We start from the raw sequence: 22,271 nt of genomic DNA, 5'->3' as shown, positions 1-22,271 counted from the left end.
AGAGAGGGGAAGAGAGAGGGGAAGAGAGAGGGGAAGAGGGGGAGGGGGAGAGAATGGTGAGGAGAGAGGAGTGTGGAGAGAGGAGTGAGGAGTGAGGAGATGGGGTGGGGGAGGGGGAGGGAGATGGGGTGGGGGAGGGGGAGGGGGAGAGAGGTTTGGGGAGGGAGGGGAGGAGGGAGATGGGGTAGGGGAGAGAGGGGGAAGAGTGGGGAGGGAGAGGGGGATGGGTAGGGGTAGTCCATCTATTCTCCACTCCTTATCACCCCACATACAAAATGTAGATGAGGAAAATCCCTCCGGGAATATGTTAAAATTTCTCCGTCTCGGCAAAGGGCGGAGGAGTAAGTTCACATACGGCTTAAACAAATTTTCGCGAAATAGAACCCCAAACAGACGAACGAGAGTTTTAAATATATAAAAAGATAGATAGATGAATATTCAAATTCCACGACTGTCAGAAAATATACTATGCCTTTATGCTCACTACAATATTCAACCTCTCCCTGGACAAGTCCGTGGTCCCTGCCTGCTTCAAAAAATCCATCATTGTACCGGTACCAAAAAATGCCTCCCCAGCCTGTCTGAATGACTACCGTCCGGTGGCCCTTACCTCGGTAGTCATGAAATGCTTTGAGAGGCTGGTGAAGAAACACATCTGCGCCTTCCTCCCTCGCAACATGGATCCGTTGCAGTTCGCATACCGTCCGAACAGATCCACGGACGATGCGGTCTCCCAGGTTTTGCACACCGCTCTCTCTCATCTTGACAGCCAGAAGGGGGGCTACGTGAGGATGCTGTTCATAGACTTCAGTTCAGCCTTCAACACGATAGTCCCCACCAGACTGGCTGAGAAGCTACTGGAATACATCGAAGTCCCTCACCCTGAGCACAGGATCGCCCCAGGGTTGCCTGTACACACATGACTGCGTGGCTAGGTTCAGCTCCAACTCAATAATTAAGTTTGCTGATGACACTGTGGTGGTGGGCCTGATCTCAGACAACGATGAGAAGGCCTACCGGGAGGAGGTGGCTGATCTAACACTCTGGTGCCAGGACAACAGCCTCCTCTTGAATATCAAAAAAACTAAGGAGCTGATCGTGGACTTTAGGAGGGCACATCATCCGAGGACGTACACACCATTGAGGATAAATGGGGATACTGTGGATAGGGTGAGCTGTTTCAAATATCTGGGAGTCCACATCTCTGAGGATATGACATGGACATCACACGCCCCACTCGTGAGTAAGGCAAGGCAGCGCCTTTACCACCTCAGGCAATTGAGGAAATTCAGAGTGTCTCCAAGGATCCTCCAGTGCTTCTACTCAGCGGCTGTGGAAAGCATCTTGTCCGGAAATATTACCATCTGGTTTGGGAATTGCTCTGCCCAGGACAAGGCTCTGCAGAGAGTAGTGCATTCGGCCGAATGCACTATGGGAACTTCACTCGCCCCCCTGCAGGCACTATACATCAGGAGGTGCAACTCCAGAGCCAATAAAATCATGGGAGAACCCTTCCACCCCAGCAACGGACTGTTCCAGCTGCTACGGTCAGGCAAACGCCTCCGTTGCCATGCTGTGAGAACGGAGGTTGAGAAGGAGTTTCTTCCCAGAGGCCATTCGGACTGTAAACTCCTATCTCACCTGGGACTAACTTTACTGAACGTTTTTCCTTCCGCCCATAATATTTAAAATTTAAAAGAATATATGATTGCGTTTATAGTTTGTTTGGTTGTTTGTTTGTTTTTTTTGCACAAAAGTCCGCGAGCATTGCCACTTTTCATTTCACTGCACATCTCGTATGTGTATGTGACGAATAAACTTGACTTGACTATCAAAATAGATGTGATTTCTTCTTTTTCTACCTCTAAAAGCAAACACCTTATCTTTACAATGTCAACTTTTCCAACGGTATCCATTTTAAACATTTTTAGAGTTATTGCTATTATTCTCAGCATTATTCTGGGTCAGAAAAACTCAGTAATAAAGGCTAATATTTTTATCCTTGAAATGCCACTTTTGTGGCTGTAGATTGCCACAAAAGTGCAATTAGACTGCTCCCAAGCCGATACGTTTGGCAGATATCCAAAAGTGATTTGAGCCACTTTAATTGTAAAACAAAATATTCTGAAGAGTTAGTTCAAACATTTGGCACTTTTGGCAGTTGCTATGCCTATTATTGTACCATGCCTTTCAATTATATAATTATCTCACACAAACAGATCTTCAGAACATTCCCATACTTTGCAATGATTGAAGGGCAGGTGGCAAAATTAATTGGCATATTTGCAAGAAAGCAAGAAAGAGAAAAAGTGAAATGTGCAAAGATAGAGCCCCTAGACTACCAAAGTGGTGTAACCAAAGAGTGAATAAATGAAAGAAAGAGGAATAGAAAAAATAAGAAAAATAAAAGGACAAAAAGAGAAAGAAGGAAAAAAAAGTGGTGATATATCTGCCTCACATCCCTCCCCACCCACGTCACCCAAGCCGTATTTAGATTTAAATCCAATGTTGTGTTGTACCATAGTATCCTTGTAATAAATCGATGAATGGTGTCCATGTCTTCAAAAAATGATCTGGTTTTTCTGCCAAGACAAGTCTAATATTTTCAAGATGTAGTGTCTCAGACATGTTTATAATCCACATCTTTAGAGTAGGTTACAGATGTATGTTTCCAAAATTTGAGTATTAATTTTTTCGCCGTTATCAGGCCATAATTAAGGAAACGTCTTTGAAATATTGATAGCTCAGAGCAGGCTTCTGACGTACCTAGAATAATCAATTCCGTATCGGGATCCAATTTTATTTTTAGTGTTTTTGAAATTTTTTCAAAAATTCCTCTCCAGAAATTATGTAATTTTGTACGAGACAAAGGAATGTGTTATAGTTGCTTCCTGAAGAAGACATTTATCACAAATAGGAGATACATTTGGAAAGATCTTATTCAGTTTAGACTTTGAATAATAAAGTTTGTTACACACCAAAAGATTAACAAACAGTTTCTACCCCAAGGCCATCACCACTCTGCACTGAACACACAGCCCCCATAGCCAATATTTTGTTCTGCCACAACACTAGACAGTGAAATATTGCTCATTGACTTGACAACGTTTTTCCTGCTGTTTTCATTGTTTCCATTGTCGTTATTATTTATCTGCTACATTGGAGCTCCGCTCGGGCAGTGCGCCTGAAATTCCATTGTATGTATTTACAATGACAATAAAGTGTATTATTATTATTATTATTATTATTATTATAAGATCGCCTCCAGAAGATCACCCCTCACTCTCCTGCGCTACATGGAATGAAGTCCTGCCCTGCCCATCCTCTACCTATAGCTCAAACCTCAAGTCCTGGCAACAACCTCATAAATCTTCTCTTCACTCGTTCCAGCTTAATAGCATATTTCCTACAGCAGGATGACCAGAAATAAATAAAATATGCCAAGCTAGTCCTCACCAACAACTTGTATAACTGTAACATAATGTTTTAACCTCGATACCCAATTTCTCGACTCACGAAGGCCCGAGTGTCAAATGCCTTTTTCACCACCCTTATCTACCAGCAACACCATTTTCAGGGAATTATGTACTTGTACTCCTGGACCCCTCTGCTCCACAATATACCCCAATGCTTTGTGAAACACTGAAGGTCCTGCGCAGGAAAGAACTGCAGATGCTGGTTTAAATCGAAGCTAGACACAAAATGCCAGAGTAGTACTCCCAAGTCCCTTTGCACCTCCGATTTCTGGATTCTCTCTCCATTTAGAAAATAATAATCTACGCCTTTATTCTTATTACCAAAATACATGACTCCGCACTTTGCAACATTGAATTTCATCTGCCACTTCTCTGCCCACTCTCCTAACCTGTCCAAGTTCTTCTGCAAAGTCCTTGCTTCCTCTACACTGCCTGCCCCTCCACCTATCTTAGCATCATCTGCAAACTTGGCCACAAAGCCTTCAATTCCCTTATCCAAATTATTAATATAAAACGTGAAAAGAAACAGCCCCTACACCGACCCTTGCGGAACTCCACTAGTCACTGGCAGCAAACCTGGAAAAGCGCCTTTTATTGCAACTCTTTGCCTTCTGCCATCAGGCCAACACGCTATCCTTGCGAATATCTTTCCTTTAATACCATGCGAATATCTTCCCTTTAATACCATGCGAATATCTTCCCTTTAATACCATGCGAATATCTTCCCTAGCCTGACCTTATTGAAGGCCTTCTGAAAATCTAGGTAAACAACTTCTACAGTCTCCCTTCTGTCTGTCCTGCTATTAACTTCCTCAAAGAACTCCAACAGTTGCTCTTAATCATATTAGACCATCAAGACTTGGCTTTTTAAGATCATATCATAAAGCATTAATATGAAGCATTAATAAGAAGGAAACGCAAAATAAGCGAAAAAAGAGAATCACTTTTTCCCGTTCCCAGATGTATCCAGAAATCACCTTGATGTATCCATTCCACCTTGCTCAACTGTTAAAGCACAAACAACAGATTGAACTTTCTGATTGAACTCTGCTGACTGAATCAGATCAATTATTCTAGTGCAAGAGTTTGTCTAGATTTGGGGTTCTCAAGGTAACTGCAGCTTTGTGGCTAATGTCTCAATGATGAATTGTACAAATTTTAGCATATTTATCCGTGACATACTAAGAGCACATCTCAGCCAACTGAGTCTATGCCATTACCAAAGCAATTACATTCTGCACTAATTTTCCCTGTAATCATATTTTCCATACATTCCCATCAATACTTCCAAGATTTTCCACTTACCTACACATTAAAAGCAATTTGCAATGATTAATTAACCTACCAATCCGCACATCTTTGGGATGTGAATGAAAAATGAGAGTGCCCAGGCAAATCCCGTCACTGAGAGAATGTGCAAATTCTCCACAGACAGCACCAGAGGTCAGGATCAAACCTAGATTGCCAGAGCTGTGAAGTAGCAGTTCCATTCACTGTGCACTGTGCTGAATGAAATCCTTCAAACTTGATTTTAGTGTTTGAAACTAAATCTATGTTATTTAAAAAAAGTCGAGATATTAGATGTCCTGAGGCAAATACAAATTACTTAATTTGCACAATTGATTATACATGCCACTTCTGAAAAATGTTGAGCTAAAAATTACAATTATTACAATCATTAATAAGGCCATTCTTAGGCACGTGTGACAAAAATATGAATTGTGAAATACGTCTTCTAATTCTGAAAGCATTACAGGTACATTGTTTTGCACTGTATATATGATCCATATTTTTTTCAGTTTATCAAGTAAAATTTTTGTTATGCTGACCATGTTTGTTTCGGGTCAGAGGTCAAATATGACTGGTCACGTGTGTGACCTCACACGGAAGCATTTCTTTCATAACTCAGTTTTATCATACAAACTCAGTGATTTAAAAAAAAAATTTAAATTATAGTTCTGTAGGTAGGAAAGTAGCAGTGAATAAGATTAATCTCTTACAAGAATGTTTTAATGTATTACTTTATGTGATGACATATGGTCACGTGTGTAACGTTTTTGTTCACTTTCCAAAGAATGGCCTACTATATTTCATGATCTACTGAAATAGTTCAGTACCCAAGGATAAGCATCTATCATATCATATCTCTATACTTATAAAACTCTGATCTTGGATGTGTGTGTGTATCTTCTCGAAAAAAAATTTTCTGTGGAGTCCAAAATCGCCTTATCTGAAAAATTCATGCTTTATTTCTCGAGTTATTAATGAAAATGTTCAAAAATCTGAAAAAACGTTGAAAAACCCGGCTGCCTTTCGCTCTGCCCTCTCTCTCTACGGGGGCCATGCGTGAGTGGATAGGGTGGGGGATGGGGTGAAAGGAGCGAATTAATTATATTAATATAATATCATGGGTGTGTGTGTGTGTGTGTGCGCGTGTGCGTGTGCGTGCGTGTGTGACGCCGCAGGCCTCAACCCAGCCCGCGCATTTGGGACGGGACTCAATGGGTCCCACTTGGTCTTGTACATAACTAAAACTCTGATCTTGTGCTCTTACGTTTTGTGCGTTTTTTCTATTTGCGCAAAAACGGTAAGCGATAGCGCTACGATTTATCGCCAGCTCATTCACCGTTCTCCTGTGCTGCGAGTGCTCCAAGTTTCGTTCCGATCGGTGGTAAATTATAAATGTTAGCGAGGTTTAAAAATCGTAACAGCCGTGCGTGCGCAGATCAACCTCCTCTCCTGCCAGTCACCGCCGCACGGATTGGTCTCTTCTCCTGTCACTCCCCGGGACAGTCCGCCCCTTCCTGCGCCATCGCGTTTTTACTGGAGCTGAGGGACCTTGTTGGTGGCCGGTGGAAGTCTCTAACCGGACACAATTACCGGAGGGACCGGAAGCGGCTCGGCCCGCAGATGTCACCAAACGGAAAGCGGACAATCTGATCCCGGTGGAGGAGAGCGTCCAAGGCCAGCTGTGAGTCCCAAACGCACCGCCATCGCAATGCCCCGCCGCTCCAGCACCTTCCCCTCTGGTTCCCCTCGCTGGCTCCTGCCCCCCTTCCCTTTGATATCCCCCTCTCTGCCATGGCTCTTCCCCCGTCGTTTCCCTGAGCTCTCCTCATCCCCTCCCCTCCCCCCCCCCTCCCCACACTCCCCTCCCGCCCACTCGCCGGCGCGGCCATTGCTGCTGGTGCTTCCGGGCTGATCTGAGGCCTGGCTCTGAGGGCGCCGACGGCTGATGCTCTTCCGGGGCACGCAAGAAGGGAGAGGAGCGGCAACCTCGAGATCCTGGGGAGGGAGAGTGGGGGAGGAGAGGGGATAGAGGGATAGGAGGGGAGTATGGAGGGGAGAGGAGTTATGGAAGGAGCGAGGGAATGACTGAGGGTAGGTGAAAGGAGAGGTGAGTGAGGGATTAGGGGAGGGTAGGAGGTGAGGGAGAAGATGAGGGAGGAGGTGAGGAGGGAGAGCGGGGAGGAGGGGGTATAGAGGGAGAGGAGGGGGTAGTAGAGGGGGGGATTGGGGAAGGTAGGGAGAGGAAAGCAGAGGGGGAGGGATAGTGGTTGGGGGATAGGGGGAGGTGAGAAATGGGGAGGTGGGGAATAGAGGGAGAGGAGGGCAGTGGGGGAGGTGAGGAGGGATAGTGGGGGGGGGGGGTTAGGGAGGGGAGAAGAGTTATGGAGGGAGGGAGTGACTGAGGGTAGGGGAAAGGGGAGGGTGAGAGGTGAGGGAGGGATTGGGGAGGAGGAGAGGGGAAAGAAAAGGGAGGGTGAAGAGGAGGGGGAGAGAGTGCTAGGGATGAGGGGAAATGAGTTGCGCTAGTGCAGTTGGGGGCTATGGGTGAGTGGTGGAATATTGCGTTGGGGGACCAAGCCTCCTGTGTGACAGGGACCCAACGGGTCCCATTTAGTCTTGTAACCCATTATGTTCAGAGATTCGTCCCTATGACAGATACCAATTGCTCATCTTTTAAATATCTTATAGCTGGAGTCCAGGTTTTGTACTACAATGTCTTACAAGAATGTGGTGTCATGCATTACAAGGCTGAACTGAATTATAGAGCACCACTTACAATAACAACATGCCACACCAAAACCAGATTCCTCACTCTGACGCAACTGTAGTTGAAGTAACTTGGAAGTCAGCCTTTGTGCTTCTGTTATTATTAATGCCCATCATGTGCATGGAATTAAAATAACCAAGCAAAATACCTCCACATAAATCTGTAACAGAACTTACTTTTTTTCCTATCAAGGTCAACGTTTTCTGAAATCTTGCTCAGACATTGTAAGAAGACAGGAAATGTCAATTTTACAAAGCAATAAACTTTTGGCCAACTTGAATGCATCTTTACAGCTTAGACCAGGACTCCTTTTCATCTAAATGAATCCAGTAGATGACTCTTATTTAACTGACTCTTCTTGCTATCCCTGCAAGAAGATGGGTAGCAAGAACAGCTTTTTAAATATCATAGGCAGTTAAATGTCTCGCACCTTTTCTTCCATAGAGCCTACTCCAAAATAAAATATGATCAAGCAATAACCAATGGATTTAGTTAATTTATTATTGGAACTCATTTCTGAAACCAGGTGCACAAAATATGAATGCAGGAGAAATGTATTTGTACATAACTTATTCTTGTTCTACAGCAGATACAGTGGTTACTAATATCCATAAAATTAATTGATTGCTATTCCATCTGTCTACAAAATGCAATCCATACATTTCCCTCTATCATGTCTAGAGTTTGTGGGCTTGGGGAGAGGAATGTACTAACTGACACAAGATGGTGGAGAAAATGTTAAGAGAGACTCTGAAGCAGTTGTGGGGACTCTGAAGCAGAGGTCACTGGTTTGAAATTATGTCAGTTCTTGCTACTGTGATCAATCTAGATTATTCCATAAAAACCTAGATAACAAGACTGAATTGTCATATCAAATAGTAAATTAAAAAAAATAGAACTAGAACCTTGATGTTACAAATAAAACAAGGGCTTTTTTTGAAATGATCAGTGCCATGCATATCCTTTCGGTAAAGCCTGGGGTGATACCAGGCATACCGTGCCCTCGATAATCTTCGGGACAAAGACCCATCATTTATTTATTTGCCTCTGTACTCCACAATTTTAGATTTGTAATAGAAAAAAAATCACATGTGGTTAAAGTGCGCATTGTTAGATTTTATTAAAGGCCATTTTTATACATTTTGGTTTCACCATGTAGAAAATACAGCTGTGTTTATACATAGTCCCCCCATTTCAGGGTACCATAATGTTTGGGACTCATGGTTTCACAGGCGTTTGTAATTGCTCAGGTGTGTTTAATTGCCTCCTTAATGCAGGTATAAGAGAGCTCTCAGTACCCAGTCTTTTCTCCAGTCTTTCCATCACCTTTGGAAACTTTTATTGCTGTTTATCGACAAGAGGACCAAAGTTGTGCCAATGAAAGTCAAAGAAGCCATTATGAGACTGAGAAACAAGAATAAAACTGTTAGAGAAAAGAAAAATCCCCAAACACTTGTCCGACAGATCAGAACACTCTTCAGGAGTCAGGTGTGGATTAGTCAATGACCACTGTCCACAGAAGACTTCATGAACAGAAATACAGAGGCTACACTGCAAGGTGCAAACCAATGATTAGCTGCAAAAATAGGATGGCCAGGTTAGTTTGCCAAGAAGTACTTAATAGAGCAACCACAGTTCTGGAAAAAGGTTTTGTGGACAGATGAGACGAAGATTAACTTATATCAGAGTTATGGCAAGAGCAAAGTATGGAGGAGAGAATGATCTGCCCAAGGTCTTAAACATATCACCCCATCTGTGAAAAACAGTGGTGGGGGTGTTATGGCCTGGGCATTTATAGCTGCTGAATGTACTGGCTCACTTATCTTCATTGATGATACAACTGCTGATGGTAGTAGCATAATGAATTCTGAATTGTATAGACACATCCTATCTGTTCAAATTCAAACAAATGCCTCAAAACTCATTGGCTGGAGGTTCAATCTACAGCAAGCCAATGATCCCAAACATACTGCTAAAGTAACAAATTCGTTTTTCAAAGCTAAACAATTGTCAATTCTTGAGTGGCCAAGTCAATCACCCGATCTGAACCCAATTGTGCATGGAATCCATTTTATGGATTGTAATTTTATGGATATTAGTAATCAATGTATCAGCTGTAGAACAAGAATGAGATCCATTCTGCACTGAATCTTTCTCTTTGCTCTACCTATTGAACAGGAGTTTGACTTAACTTGATTGTATTTTTGTATAGTATTATTTGGAAACCTTTTCATGGTTCTTCAGTACAAGTGACAATAATAAACTTAAACCTGGAATCTGTTGCAAAAAAACAAGTTGCTGGAGGAACTCGACAGGTCGAGCATCTCCGAAGGGAAAAGAATAGTTAATTATCTGGATCTAGCAACGCATATGAGAGAGTGGAGGGAGGATCAAAGAGGTGAAAAGTATTTGGTGAACCTTTTATGGAGTGAGGGATGATGGAGCCAGATGAGCAAGGAGGAGGGTGGATCGGTGGAATCAGACAAGGAAGGAAAGATGAGGCAGACGTAGCTAGGTGGAGGGGGGGCTGAATATAGAGACAGAAGGTGAAGAGTGGAGGCACAAGAGGGCAAAAACAGGAAAGTAGACTATTATCTGAATGGTGGCCGATTGGGAAAAGGGGAGATGCAACGAGACCTGGGTGTCATGGTACACCAGTCATTGAACGTAGACATGCAGGTGCAGCAGACAGTGAAGAAAGCGAATGGTATGTTAGCATTCATAGCAAAAGGATTTGAGTATAAGAGCAGGGAGGTTCTACTGCAGTTGTACAGGGTCTTGGTGAGACCACACCAGGAGTATTGTGTACAGTTTTGGTCTCCTAATCTGAGGAAAGGCATTCTTGCCATAGAGGGAGTAGAGAAGGTTCACCAGACTGATTCCTGGGAAGGCAGGACTTTCATATGAAGAAAGACTGGATAGACTCGGCTTGTATTCGCTAGAATTTAGAAGATTGAGGGGGGATCTTATAGAAACTTACAAAATTCTTAAGGGGTTGGACAGGCTAGATGCAGGAAGATTGTTCCCGATGTTGGGGAAGTCACAGTGTAAGGATAAGGGGGAAGTCTTTTAGGACCGAGATGAGAAAAACATTTTTCACACAGAGAGTGGTGAATCTGTGGAATTCTCTGCCACAGAAGATAGTTGAGGCCAGTTCATTGGCTATATTTAAGAGGGAGTTAGATGTGGCCCTTGTGGCTAAAGGGATCAGGGGGTATGGAGAGAAGGCAGGTACTGGATACTGAGTTGGATGATCAGCCATGATCATATTGAATGGCGGTGCAGGCTCGAAGGGCCGAATGGCCTACTCCTGCACCTATTTTCTATGTTTCTATGCCCCCTTCCCCACTTGGTTCCATCCACATATCACACACACATTTCCTCACCAAAGCTCCTGGTAGTGATGGTCCACCAACCCCACTCTTAAATGGTTCCACTAATCACTATCCTTACTTACCAAATTCCAACATTTGCACTCAAATTCTTTTATGGGCTGATTTAGACTAACTGGATGACTGGGTACATGGCAAACAAGACAATAGAGATAATAATGTGGACTTCCATAATGCCACATGAATGTGATTATAACATTTACAGGCATCATAACACAATCTAGGAGCACCTATTAAAGAAAGTAATTGGAGGAATCTACTGTGAAGAGTACAATCAATACAAGGTGACAGAAAGAAATCTGAACAAACAGCCGCAGCAAAAGTCCCTTTGGCCAATTAATGTCCAGTCCGACCATCATGTACCAATGTAAACTAATCCCATTTTTTCTCTTGGATCCTCATCAAGGTCCTGCACCTTCAAGGAGTACCTGTATTCAGTCTGCAGGGGTGATTGATTCTTAGCTTCTGGTTACTCCCACTTTAATCTCACTCTCAGTCTGACCTTTGTCTGTGGCTGTTACATCAAGGCTTCATATATGCTAAAGGAACAACATTTAATCTTCTGTCTGGGCACAGTGTAACCTAAAGGACTCGGAATCGAATTATCCAACTTTAGCAACCTGCTCTTTCTATATGTCTGCATTAGACCTGGTCATTTTTACCTGCCATCATTTTGTCTGTTTTTGTTTTTCTAACAATGCATCTGACTTGCTGGGCATTAGAAATACATAACACAGACTATTTGAGTCAAGTGTGAACATGGCAGAAGCTCCCAGCGGGTCGCAGCCTTTTGGAGGGAAGCCGCCAAGCCGACCCCTGTTCCTCCTCCGCAGCCGGAAGCACAAAGACCCGGTGGATTGTCATTGGCAGGGAGGGAAGCCACTGAGCAGGCCCTGCTCGTCCCCGGAGACCAGAGACAGGGAGGATGGAGCCGGCGATAAAAACGGACGCAACAGGCGAGGAGCAAGGCCGGTAGAGGAGGTACCAGGGTCGCCCTCAAGGTCGACTGTGGGAGGCACTCCCGGAGCACAAAGGTGGACGGGTGAGGAGAGGGACATCGGTTCACTGGTCGATCCACATGTCGAAGGAAGAAGTTAGCTGGAAGCCCTGTAGTAGCCAGGGGTTTGCCTGGGTCGGGCGCCGCTCATAAGACCTAGAGCGCCGACTGGACTTTGAAAATAGCACCAAAACCTGCCGCCTTTTGCGTGCTCAGTGGACTATCTGTGTACACTTTGTTGCAGCTTGACAACATCTTTCCTATAATACAATGCACAAAACTGAACACAATACTCTAAATGTGTTCACCTCCAAACCTCACCAATGTCTTATATAACCAATCAAGATCCTGCTGCAATTTTTGACAACCATCTTTACTATCTACAATACCACACACTTTAGTGTCATCTGTAAACTTGTTAATTATGCCATGTACGTTCTCATTCCAATCATTGATATAGATGACACACAGCAATCGGCTCATCACCGAAAGAGATGCTCATTTTGTTCCACACGCCCCTCCCTCTCGTTGCTACTGAAAAGTAACTTGTTTTCTGTGTTTCCAGTTCTATCAAATGGACTCAGCCCTGAAACATTATTTATTTATGTTTCCATAGATGCTGCCTGGCCTGCCGAGTGTTTACAGCAATTTTTGTTCTTATTTTAATTTAGGCAGCTTGAATAGGATATAAAACTTCCTCCGAATGAGAACCATTCATGATCAATTGGCTTTGCTCTGCAAACTACAATTGTACGTTTCCATTTCTTACAACACATCCATTTGGTGCTGGCAGTCTCTTCAAATTATGTCATGCACTGCTAATTGAACTAGAAATGACAAATTATCACCATTTAAACTTGCAAAGTAGAAACTGTTCAGAACAGAAATTACTCCATTACTGAAGGTTCAAATCACATTCACAGCTATTACTGCAAACAGAAGCTTTAATTTGAAAAAGTGTTAATTTACAAACCTGTTGAAAGATTTAAAATAATTTATATTTTCTAAAAAGGTCATAAGTGAATGATTGCCGTGTTTTGCCAAGACGTGAAGTACTATATTAATAATCATACATCTGCAGGGGCACATTGGGTGCACTTTTCTATAATTCTTTGTCCACGTATACATTGGGAGGTGCCTTTAAAAACTCGTTGCTCCTAAACGTACTTCACTGAGGCTTTGTTCTATCAACTGTTCTGCAGATGATTTCTATGATGGACTTCGATTATTAAAGATGTTATAGTGGCGCATTTGGAAAGCAGTGACAGGATTGGTCAAAGTCAGCATGGAGTTATGAAGGGAAAATATACTTGACTAAACTTCTGGAATTTTTTGAGGATGTAACAAGTAGAATGGATAAGGGAGTGGATGTGGTGGATGTGGTGCATCTGGACTATCAAAAAGCCTTTGACAAGGTCCTACACAAGAGATTAGTGTGCAAAATGAGAGCACATGATATTGGGGGTAGGGTATTGACATGGAAAGAGAACTGGTTGGCAGACAGGAAGCAAAGAGTAGGAATTAACGGGTCCTTTTCAGAATGGCAGGCAGTGACTAGTGGGGTGTGCAAGGCTCGGTGCTGGGGCTCCAGTTATTTACAATATATATTAACGATTTAGACGAAAGAATTAAATGTAACATCTCCAAGTTTGCGGATGACATAAAGCTGTGTGGCAGTGTGAGCTGCGAGGAGGATGCCATGAGGCTGCAGGGTGACTCTGATTGGTTGGGTAAGTGGGCAGATGCATGGCAGGTGCAGTACAATATGGATAAATGTGAGGTTATCCACTTTGGTGGCAAGAACAGGAAAGCAGATCATCATCTGAATGGTGTCAGATTAGGAAAAGGGAAGGTGCAATGAGACCTGGGTGTCCTTGTACATCAGTCACTGAAAGTAAGCATGCAGGTACAGCAGGCAGTGAAGAAAGTTAATGGCATGTTGGCCTTCATTGCGAGAGGATTTGAGTTTAGGAACAAGGAGGTCCTACTGCAGTTGTCAGGGCCCTGGTGAGACCGCACCTGAAGTGTTGTGTGCAATTTTGGTCTCCTAGTTTGAGGAAGGACATTATTGCTATTGAGGGAGTGCAGCGTAGGTTCACCATGTTAATTCCTGGGACTGACATATGATGAAAGAATGGGTCGACTGGGCTTGTATTCACTGGAATTTAGAAGGATGAGAGGGAATCTTGTAGAAACATATAACATTCTTAAAGCATTGGATGCTAGATGCAGGAAAAATGTTCCCGATATTGGGGGAGTCTAGATCCAGGGGTCACAGTTTAAGAATAAGGGGTAGTTCATTTAGGACTGAGATGAGGAAAAACTTTTTCACCCAGAGAGTTGTGAATCTGTGGAATTCTCTGCCACAGAAGGCAATGGAGGCCAATTCACTGGATGTTTTTAAGTGAGAGTTAGATTTAGCTCTTAGGGCTAAAGGAATCAAGGGATATGGGGCAAAAGCAGGAATGGGGTACTGATTTTAGATGATCAGCCTGGCGGTGCTAGCTCGAAGGGCCGAACGGCCTACCTCTGCGCCTATTTTCTATGTTTCTTTGCGCTAAATAAATCGTTGTTAATTTGTTCTAATTTTACTACACATTAAAAAAAAAGTAGAATATAACGCAACTTCAAAATATAGCTGGATTGCTTTTGAAGTAATTCAGAATCAACATTTCCATTCTTGGATGAATTGTAAAATCATGATCACCACGTTTGAAATCAGACTTAGTGATGTAGTGCTCAGTCATTATAAACTGGACAATGCTCGAAAGAAGGTCCAATAAAATGGTATAAAATCTCACATGGAACAGATTCAAAGACATGCAGCATTAACAATGTGCCATGGAGAGCATCTACAAATCACCGATGAATAGCACACACCTCTGACTTTGGGCCTCCCCCATTGGAAGCACTCAAAAAAAGTGCGAGCGAAAGGCCGAGACCATTCAAACGCAACTAGGTACCAATGTCATGCGCATACTTGGAGATCATGATTGGCCTAACTTCTCAATCAAATTTACAGATAATGACTCATTGTGTCATTGGCTCAAAGCATAAAATATTACATTAAAAATGCTATCTTCATTTCTGATTATTGTATCCATAGAGTTGATTGATACACATCGTCCTTGAATTACCCTGGTTACCTAATCACAACTTAAAATTGAAATTGTTCATTGACCTCAGACAATAGGTAGAACTCACAATTTATTATTAGCTACCTGAACTAATGTGAAGAATTACTTTGAGATTAGACTTCACTGCAATTTTAGACCAGAATTAACATTTGTACCAGAGAAAACAGTATTCCACAGCTATCCAGTTACATCACTCACCTTCTTCTTGTCCCTCATTGAGCCCTTCCCTCGCACCATAATCTTGCATCCAGTCTCCGCTTCCAACTGTTTTGCTGTTAGTCCCCTGGGTCCAAGAATTCTTCCAACAAAGTTGAACTAAGTGGTTAACAGAGAAAAAGAATAAGTGACTAAAATGCTTAAACAGCAGTATATCTTTGGATATTTCACAGATATTCAAAATGTTTTTTTTTTAAAATAATTAAAGAACTGTAATCAGCATTATAACTTGAATATTAGATTCTGAAAATTGGAAGGGATTCTGGAAACAACAAATTTTATAATGAATAATGGTGGACTATCAATTATCAGCTCGGCCTTTAAGATGGCTGCCCATTCCATCCTGCTCCAATGCCTCTGCACTGTTATTCGTCTTAGATAGAGCCACATTCACCTGGTTCTCCATCGGGACAGTCATAGCCGAAGAACCTATTTCTGTTAGATTTTAAGGGAATCAAGGAATAAGCGGTTAATACAGCAAAGTAACACTGTTGAATAATCAGCCATGATTTTATTAAAATTAGTAGGCATTTGCCACCAAAATAAAAATTCTTGATTCTATCTCCTATGTTCCTATCAATCGTTATAATTCTGCATCTTTTTTTGTTATCCAGGATCTCTCTCTCTGGCCCTTTCATTTACAATAATATGAAACATAATCATTACAATATTTGAACATTATCCAAATCATAATCATCAATTTCCAGATCGATGCTGAAATCATCAAATCAAATTTAATCTTACTGTTGATTAATTGAAAGCTGCAGCATGGAAACAGGCCCTTGGGCCCACCAGGTCCACGTCAACTATCGATCACCCTTTCACCGTAGTTCTGTGTATCCCATTTCCTACACACTAGGGGCAATGTACAGAGGAAAATTAATCTACAAACTTGCACGGTTTTGAAATGTGGGTCGAAACCAGAGCACCCGGAGAAAACCCACGCAGTCACAGCCACATAAACTCCACACTGACAGCTCCCGAGGTCAGGATCAAACCCAGATCTCTGGCACTGTGAGGTAGAAGCTCTACCAACTGCACCACTGTGCCATCCTCAACTGGCATTGTCATGCCACTATCCAATATCTAGTACTGGATAAGATTAACTTTTTCCATGACTAATTATTGGGAGGACCAAACTATAATCATCACCTCCACTGACAAAGCGCATTTTCTAGTTAACAATTTTATGCTCGGGTCCTTGAATCAGGTACTTCGCAATATTTGAACCAAGATAAGCTCGGACCACACAGTCTCACCAACATTATCTCCATCTTTGTGGCATCATCCAAACCTGCACCCTGCAGCTTATCAGCTGCTGAAACCCTCATCCATGTGCTTGTTCCCTCTTTGCATAACTAAAGTTATGTCAGTATGAAGTTATACAGGGATAAATAAAGTTATATCGTATCGCATCTATTACAATGCACACGTGGTCAGTTTCAATATTACATACACTTTAAAATTAAAGTCATCTGAAACTCAGCTGCCATAACTGCCATTTCTATGCTTTTGAAAATGGCCTCCTTGTCAAGTGACACTGATTTTAAACTTATATTGTTTCCTAATCCTTTCAGCCTCGACCTCCCTGCTTACTCCTCCAGCGCAACAACTCTGTGAGATGTCTGGAGCGTTACAATTCTGGACATTCATGCAACTGACTTTTTGGTTAATTACCACTAGCCCAATTAAAAGAAACCTCTAAGCTCTGAAATTCTCCTCCTAAACCTCTACCACTCTTTTTCCACCTTTAACTTCTTATAAAACTATTTTGGCCAAGCTTTTGGGTTTTTTTGCCCTTATACCAACATAGCTTGGTTCCAAATTTTGTTCAATAGTATTCCAGTGAAGTAACTTAAAGGTGCTATATTAATACAATTAGTCTTTTTAAATATTTTTGATCTGCATAATAATAAATGTATAACGTGGATTATGTTGAATTGCCATTGATTTATCATATGACATGATCTACAATGAGCCAACAAAAGACAAAAAATAAATACAATTTGATTCATCTAGAGACGGGTGGTGGGGGGAGGGAAGGGATGAGAGCCACAGCATGGGCACACCAATCGGTTTCCACATGAAGGAAAGCAAAAGACCAGAAATGAAGGTGCACGGTGATCTTGGAGGATCGTAAAGTCACGAGGAGGGAAAAATCCACAAAGTTACTTAAAAGCAATTATGTAACTTTTTCGGCCCGAAACGTTGCCTATTTCCTTCGCTCCATAGATGCTGCCTCACCAGCTCAGTTTCTCCAGTATTTTAGTCTACCTTTGATTTTCCAGCATCTGCAGGTCCTACTTAAATATGTAACTTAAAAGTTTACTTAAAACTTAAAAGAAATATCACTGAACACAAACAAATTCAACAAATTAGCAGAGCTCAAAAACACAACAAAGAGTTAAGTGGCTTTTTCACGGGGCGACTTGACGCAAGAGTGAACCAGACTTTAAAATCGTGGGAACCTCGTGCGATAACAGTACGGCATTCGTGGACCACCGTGGACCACCGTGGCGCTAACGGCAGGTAGTCGTGTAACTTGGTCACTCGGGAGAAAATTCAAGAAAGTTTGAATTTCTCCAAGAGTGACTTGTACACTTGTGGTTGAGCATTGCAACATTATATGAACGTAGTGGCCAGTGCGACATCCGTGCGATATCTGTAATAACTCTTGCGGGTACCGTGGGAACTCCTGCGAACGGTGAGTAACTGAGCAGTTTGATTGTCAGTGCTTGTTTTACCTCATTGTTAAATAAATATATTTTTTACTATCAGATTGATGTCTGCAATTCTTCATTAACACATCACTACAAGATGAATGTCTCTAATGTTATAATCTCTCTCATGCTGAAACACAAAATAGTTGAAGGGAGGTGAAATAATCACATTTTCATTCTTTTTCATTTTTGAGTGTTCAGGTACCTCACTTGCTGAGCTATTTTACTCCAGCAGTTTGTGTCTCTTTTTGTCTAAAGCAGTTTCTAAGACTGTAGGAACTCCGCGGGCCAGGCAGCATCTACGGAGGGAAATGGACAGGCGACCCTTTCTTCAGGCTGCCTTATCTCTCTCTCCCCCCCCCCCCCTCCCCCTTACTTCCACCCACACACACAAATGCTGGAGAAACTCAGTGGGTGCAGCAGCATCTATGGAACGAAGGAAATAGGCAACGTTTCGGCCCGAAACGTTGCCTACTTCCTTCGCTCCATAGATGCTGCTGCACCCACTGAGTTTCTCCAGCATTATTGTGTACCTTCGATTTTCCAGCATCTGCAGTTCCTTCTTAAACACAAATGCACCGAGTTCCTCCAGCATTTCGTGTTTTGCTCAGTATTCCAGCATCCGCTGTCTCCCGCATCTCCAATAAAACAAAACTACTGTCAAAAGGGTGAAGAATAGGGGCAGAGATAGATACATTCCTGATTAGTGCGGCTGTCAGGAGGTTATGGGGAGAAGGCAAGAGAATGTGGTTGAGAGGGAGAGTTGGATCAGCCGCGATTGAATGGCGGAGTGGACTTAATGGACCGAATGGCCTAATTTTGCTCCTATAACTAACAAAGATAGTAATTGTTAGGGAAATGTAGTTATTAAAGACGAGGGGGAGCAGAAATGGGCAGTCTGGGATGGCTCGCGAGATACTTGCATAGAGGCACAAACGTTAAAGAAAGGGCAGATAAACAGAGAGGGGGGGGGGACTTCCCTCAGTGCCCATCTGTTACCATTAATTGGACAGTTCGGCCTGTGAAACGCAACACGCCAGCCCCGACATCCAGCCCGGTGGTCAGTCCTTTGAAGATAGACACCAGTTGCTTGGAGCAACTCAGCCGGACTGGCAGCAAATCTGGAGAGAAGGAACGGGTGGCGTTTCGGGTCGAGAGCCTTCTTCAGACTGAGGTCAATCCCCTGCATGGATAACAGGAGTCCCAGCCGACAATCGCCCGCTGCACAGTCTCGGAGCATCCACTGCGAAAACGGTGCCTACATTTGAGCACTTATGTAACTGAACCATCCTAAGACCAACCACAGAGCATTCCTGAACTACTACCTACCTCATTCGAGACCCTCGGACTATCTTAGATCGTATACTCACTGGCTTTATCGAGTTACAGTGTGGAAACCGGCCCTTCGGCTCAACTTGCCCATACCGGCCAAAATGTCCCATCGAAACTAGTCCCATCTGCCTGCGTCTGGTCCATATCCCTCCCAACCTGTCTTATCCATGTACCTGTCTAAATGTTTCTTAAATGTAGGGATGGACCCAGCCTCAACTACCTCCTCTGGCAGCTTGTTTCATACACCCACCACCCTTTGTGCGAAAATGTTACCCCTCACTCAGATTCCTATTAGATCTTCCCCCCTCACCTTGAACCTATGCCCTCTGGTCCTCGAATCCCCTCTGTGGGTAAAGGACATATATTACCCTGCCTGTTCGTCTCATGGTTTTGTACACCTCTCATCCTCTGTCCCCAGTGTGGAGTTAAGGACTTGTTTATGGGCGCCCTGGGCTGAGAACTCTGGAGGATGGGTTTTAGACTTTATCGGGAATCGAGATAGACCCCGTAATGCAGGAGCAAAGAATCGCAGACGCTAATCTGCATTGGAAAGACACAATATGCGGGAGTAACTCAGCGCTGAAGAAGAGTCCCGACCCGAAACATCATCTATCCATGTTGTCTAGCGATGCTGCCTGACCCGCTGAGTTGCTCCAGCGCTTTGTGTCTTTCCACTAGACCTGTAATAAGTCTCGGCTGGGTGTTTACTGGGATCTCTGGTGTTTAATAGACGTCCTGATGTTGTTTTTGATCGGGTTTACTACTGACAGTATTTAATCAGATCCATATTAAATAATTTCCCCTTCACCTTAAACCTATGTAATCTGGTCCTCGATTCGCCTACTCTGGGCAAGAGACTGTGCATCTACCCGATCGATTCCTCGCATGATTTTAAACATTATCTTGCACACAGCGTTGTTCCCTTCACCTTGTATACACCATTTATGGCTCGATTGTTACTATTTATTGTCTGTCTACTGACTGGTTAAACGTTTGAAAGTTTCACCTCTCAGTAGATAATAAAATAAGACAACCATCACGGTCAATGTGAGACAAAGTCTTTATTCCTATTTGACAAAATAAAAAGACGACTTCTTGCACATATTGAGAGAAGGTGCATCACACCAAACAACATTTGTCTAAAAAAAAACAGATTATTCTTCTGCTCATTAAAGAGCTCGGGTGAAATTCTGACAAAGTTTGTGAATGCACTTTTATCCTCTTCGCACAGCACATTAAGCAGCTGATCATATTGTCCAAATTGAGGTCTCCGTTGAAAGATGGGCTTCACCCAGTGAGACTTCCTCTTAATTCTCTTTTTAATTAATCTCACCCTTCTGCCTTCACGCAAGCGTTCTCGATGCACATAGTGGGCTGCTGCATACAGCGCGTCAATGAAAATAACCACCATCCTGTACTCGAAAATACTTAGTATAGGCATGTCTCCAAATGAGCCAATTCAACCAAGGGAGGAATATAGTGTGTGAAAAAAACCAATATAGTGTGTGAAAACAAAGTAACATCATTTGTGCCACGTGATTGACAACACTACAGTTCACGATGTTCATTCAAGATTAACGGGAAAGCTCGGGAGACGGACAAGTCACTCGCACAAATAACAGAAATGCCGAGTACCGTGGGAACTCTTTATCTACCCCCCGTTATATCGTGCGAAACTCGTGCTGGACCACGACCACTTCACTCTGGTGACATCTTGCGTCAACTCGCCCCGTGAAAAAGCCCCATTATAAGGGAACAAATTAGAGTTGCACAGGAGCCACAGAAGAAACATCATGACTTTGATTGCTGATCCTTCCAGTTGACTATGTAAACCAAGGGCAAATGTAGACAAATGGAAGGAACCATGACTTTAATTAATGGCTATAACTGGGGTTTATAAAAATATGGCACAAAACCAAAACTAATTTCTTAATGTTTCCTCAGTACATTAAGAAATTAGTTTTGGTTTTGTGCCATATTTTTATAAACCCCTGTATATAAATGAAGTAGAATCTTATTCCACAAACGATGGGTGTAGGTGAGACAACTATAGCTAATGAGGAGAAGAAACTGGCTTTCCAAGGAATGACGTGCCGACTTCATTGAATTCATGCCATCATATGGAACCAAGTGTATTCAACAGATTACACCATCCTTATCTCACTCCTTGTACTGCTAGTGGTCAATGTTTCTATCTTCTATTCCGTATTGCATTGTCTTTCTACGGTAGTGCAGCAACTTTGACTTGCCAAAATCAAGGCAATCTTACTGAATTTCCCCAATAAGAAATTCCATGGAGTTCCATGTCCCACTCTGAAAGCATTGCAACTAATATAGCAACACAGATGCTGAGTCTGCTGTGATTGATTTGAGAGAATCACAAAGTAAAAGCCATCCTTCCCTGATCAGTAATCCAGTAGCAGGTGTCGAGACTTTAATCATACTAGATTTCCCTAATGATCCTAAATGAAACCAATTCACTTAATAATTCCCCTGGGTTTGTTGAGAAAACCTCATGAGCACAGCTGCAGAAGAAACCGTTCCGATGTTGCCTTTCAACATGATCTGCTTTGCTGTTTAAGATGCTGAACTCTTTTCAAGGTAAGGAAGTGACACATTCTCTATATCTTTGTCGTTGTGCCAGAGCTGCCTGAAGAATGATCTGCTTACTTATCTTTCTGAAAGTTAATTGCAGGATTACTGTGGATATTACTTCTAGCTCACAGAAGACAATTAGTGCATGGTGGCACAGTGGTAGAGTTGCTGCCTCACAGCACCAGACCCGTGTTCGATCCGGACTATGGGTGCTGTCTGTAGGCATTTGTACGTTCCCCATGTGACCTGCGTGGGTTTCCTCTGAAATCTTCGGCTTCCTCCCACAATCCAAAGACGTACAGGTTTGTAAATTAATTGGCTTGGTATAAATGTACATTGTCCTTAGTGT

General features: G+C 42.8%; 1 protein-coding gene across 8 annotated transcripts in view; it reads right to left on the bottom strand.

The window, feature by feature from the left end:
* qki (QKI, KH domain containing RNA binding) overlaps positions 1-22,271 on the bottom strand; it is a 411,041-nt gene that overhangs the window by 219,554 nt on the left and 169,216 nt on the right. For all 8 annotated transcript variants that reach the window (XR_004412882.1, XM_033025730.1, XM_033025731.1 and 5 more), the window contains one exon: positions 15,258-15,374. Coding sequence is in view for 7 of the 8 variants with exons in the window: in XM_033025730.1 (XP_032881621.1) it covers positions 15,258-15,374 (117 nt within the window). In the remaining variant the exon portion in view is untranslated. The remainder of the gene's footprint in view (positions 1-15,257; positions 15,375-22,271) is intronic.

This window comes from Amblyraja radiata, chromosome 8, assembly GCF_010909765.2.
Source record: "Amblyraja radiata isolate CabotCenter1 chromosome 8, sAmbRad1.1.pri, whole genome shotgun sequence".
Lineage (NCBI taxonomy): Eukaryota > Metazoa > Chordata > Chondrichthyes > Rajiformes > Rajidae > Amblyraja > Amblyraja radiata.
This window is presented reverse-complemented; position numbering and strand designations above follow the sequence as displayed.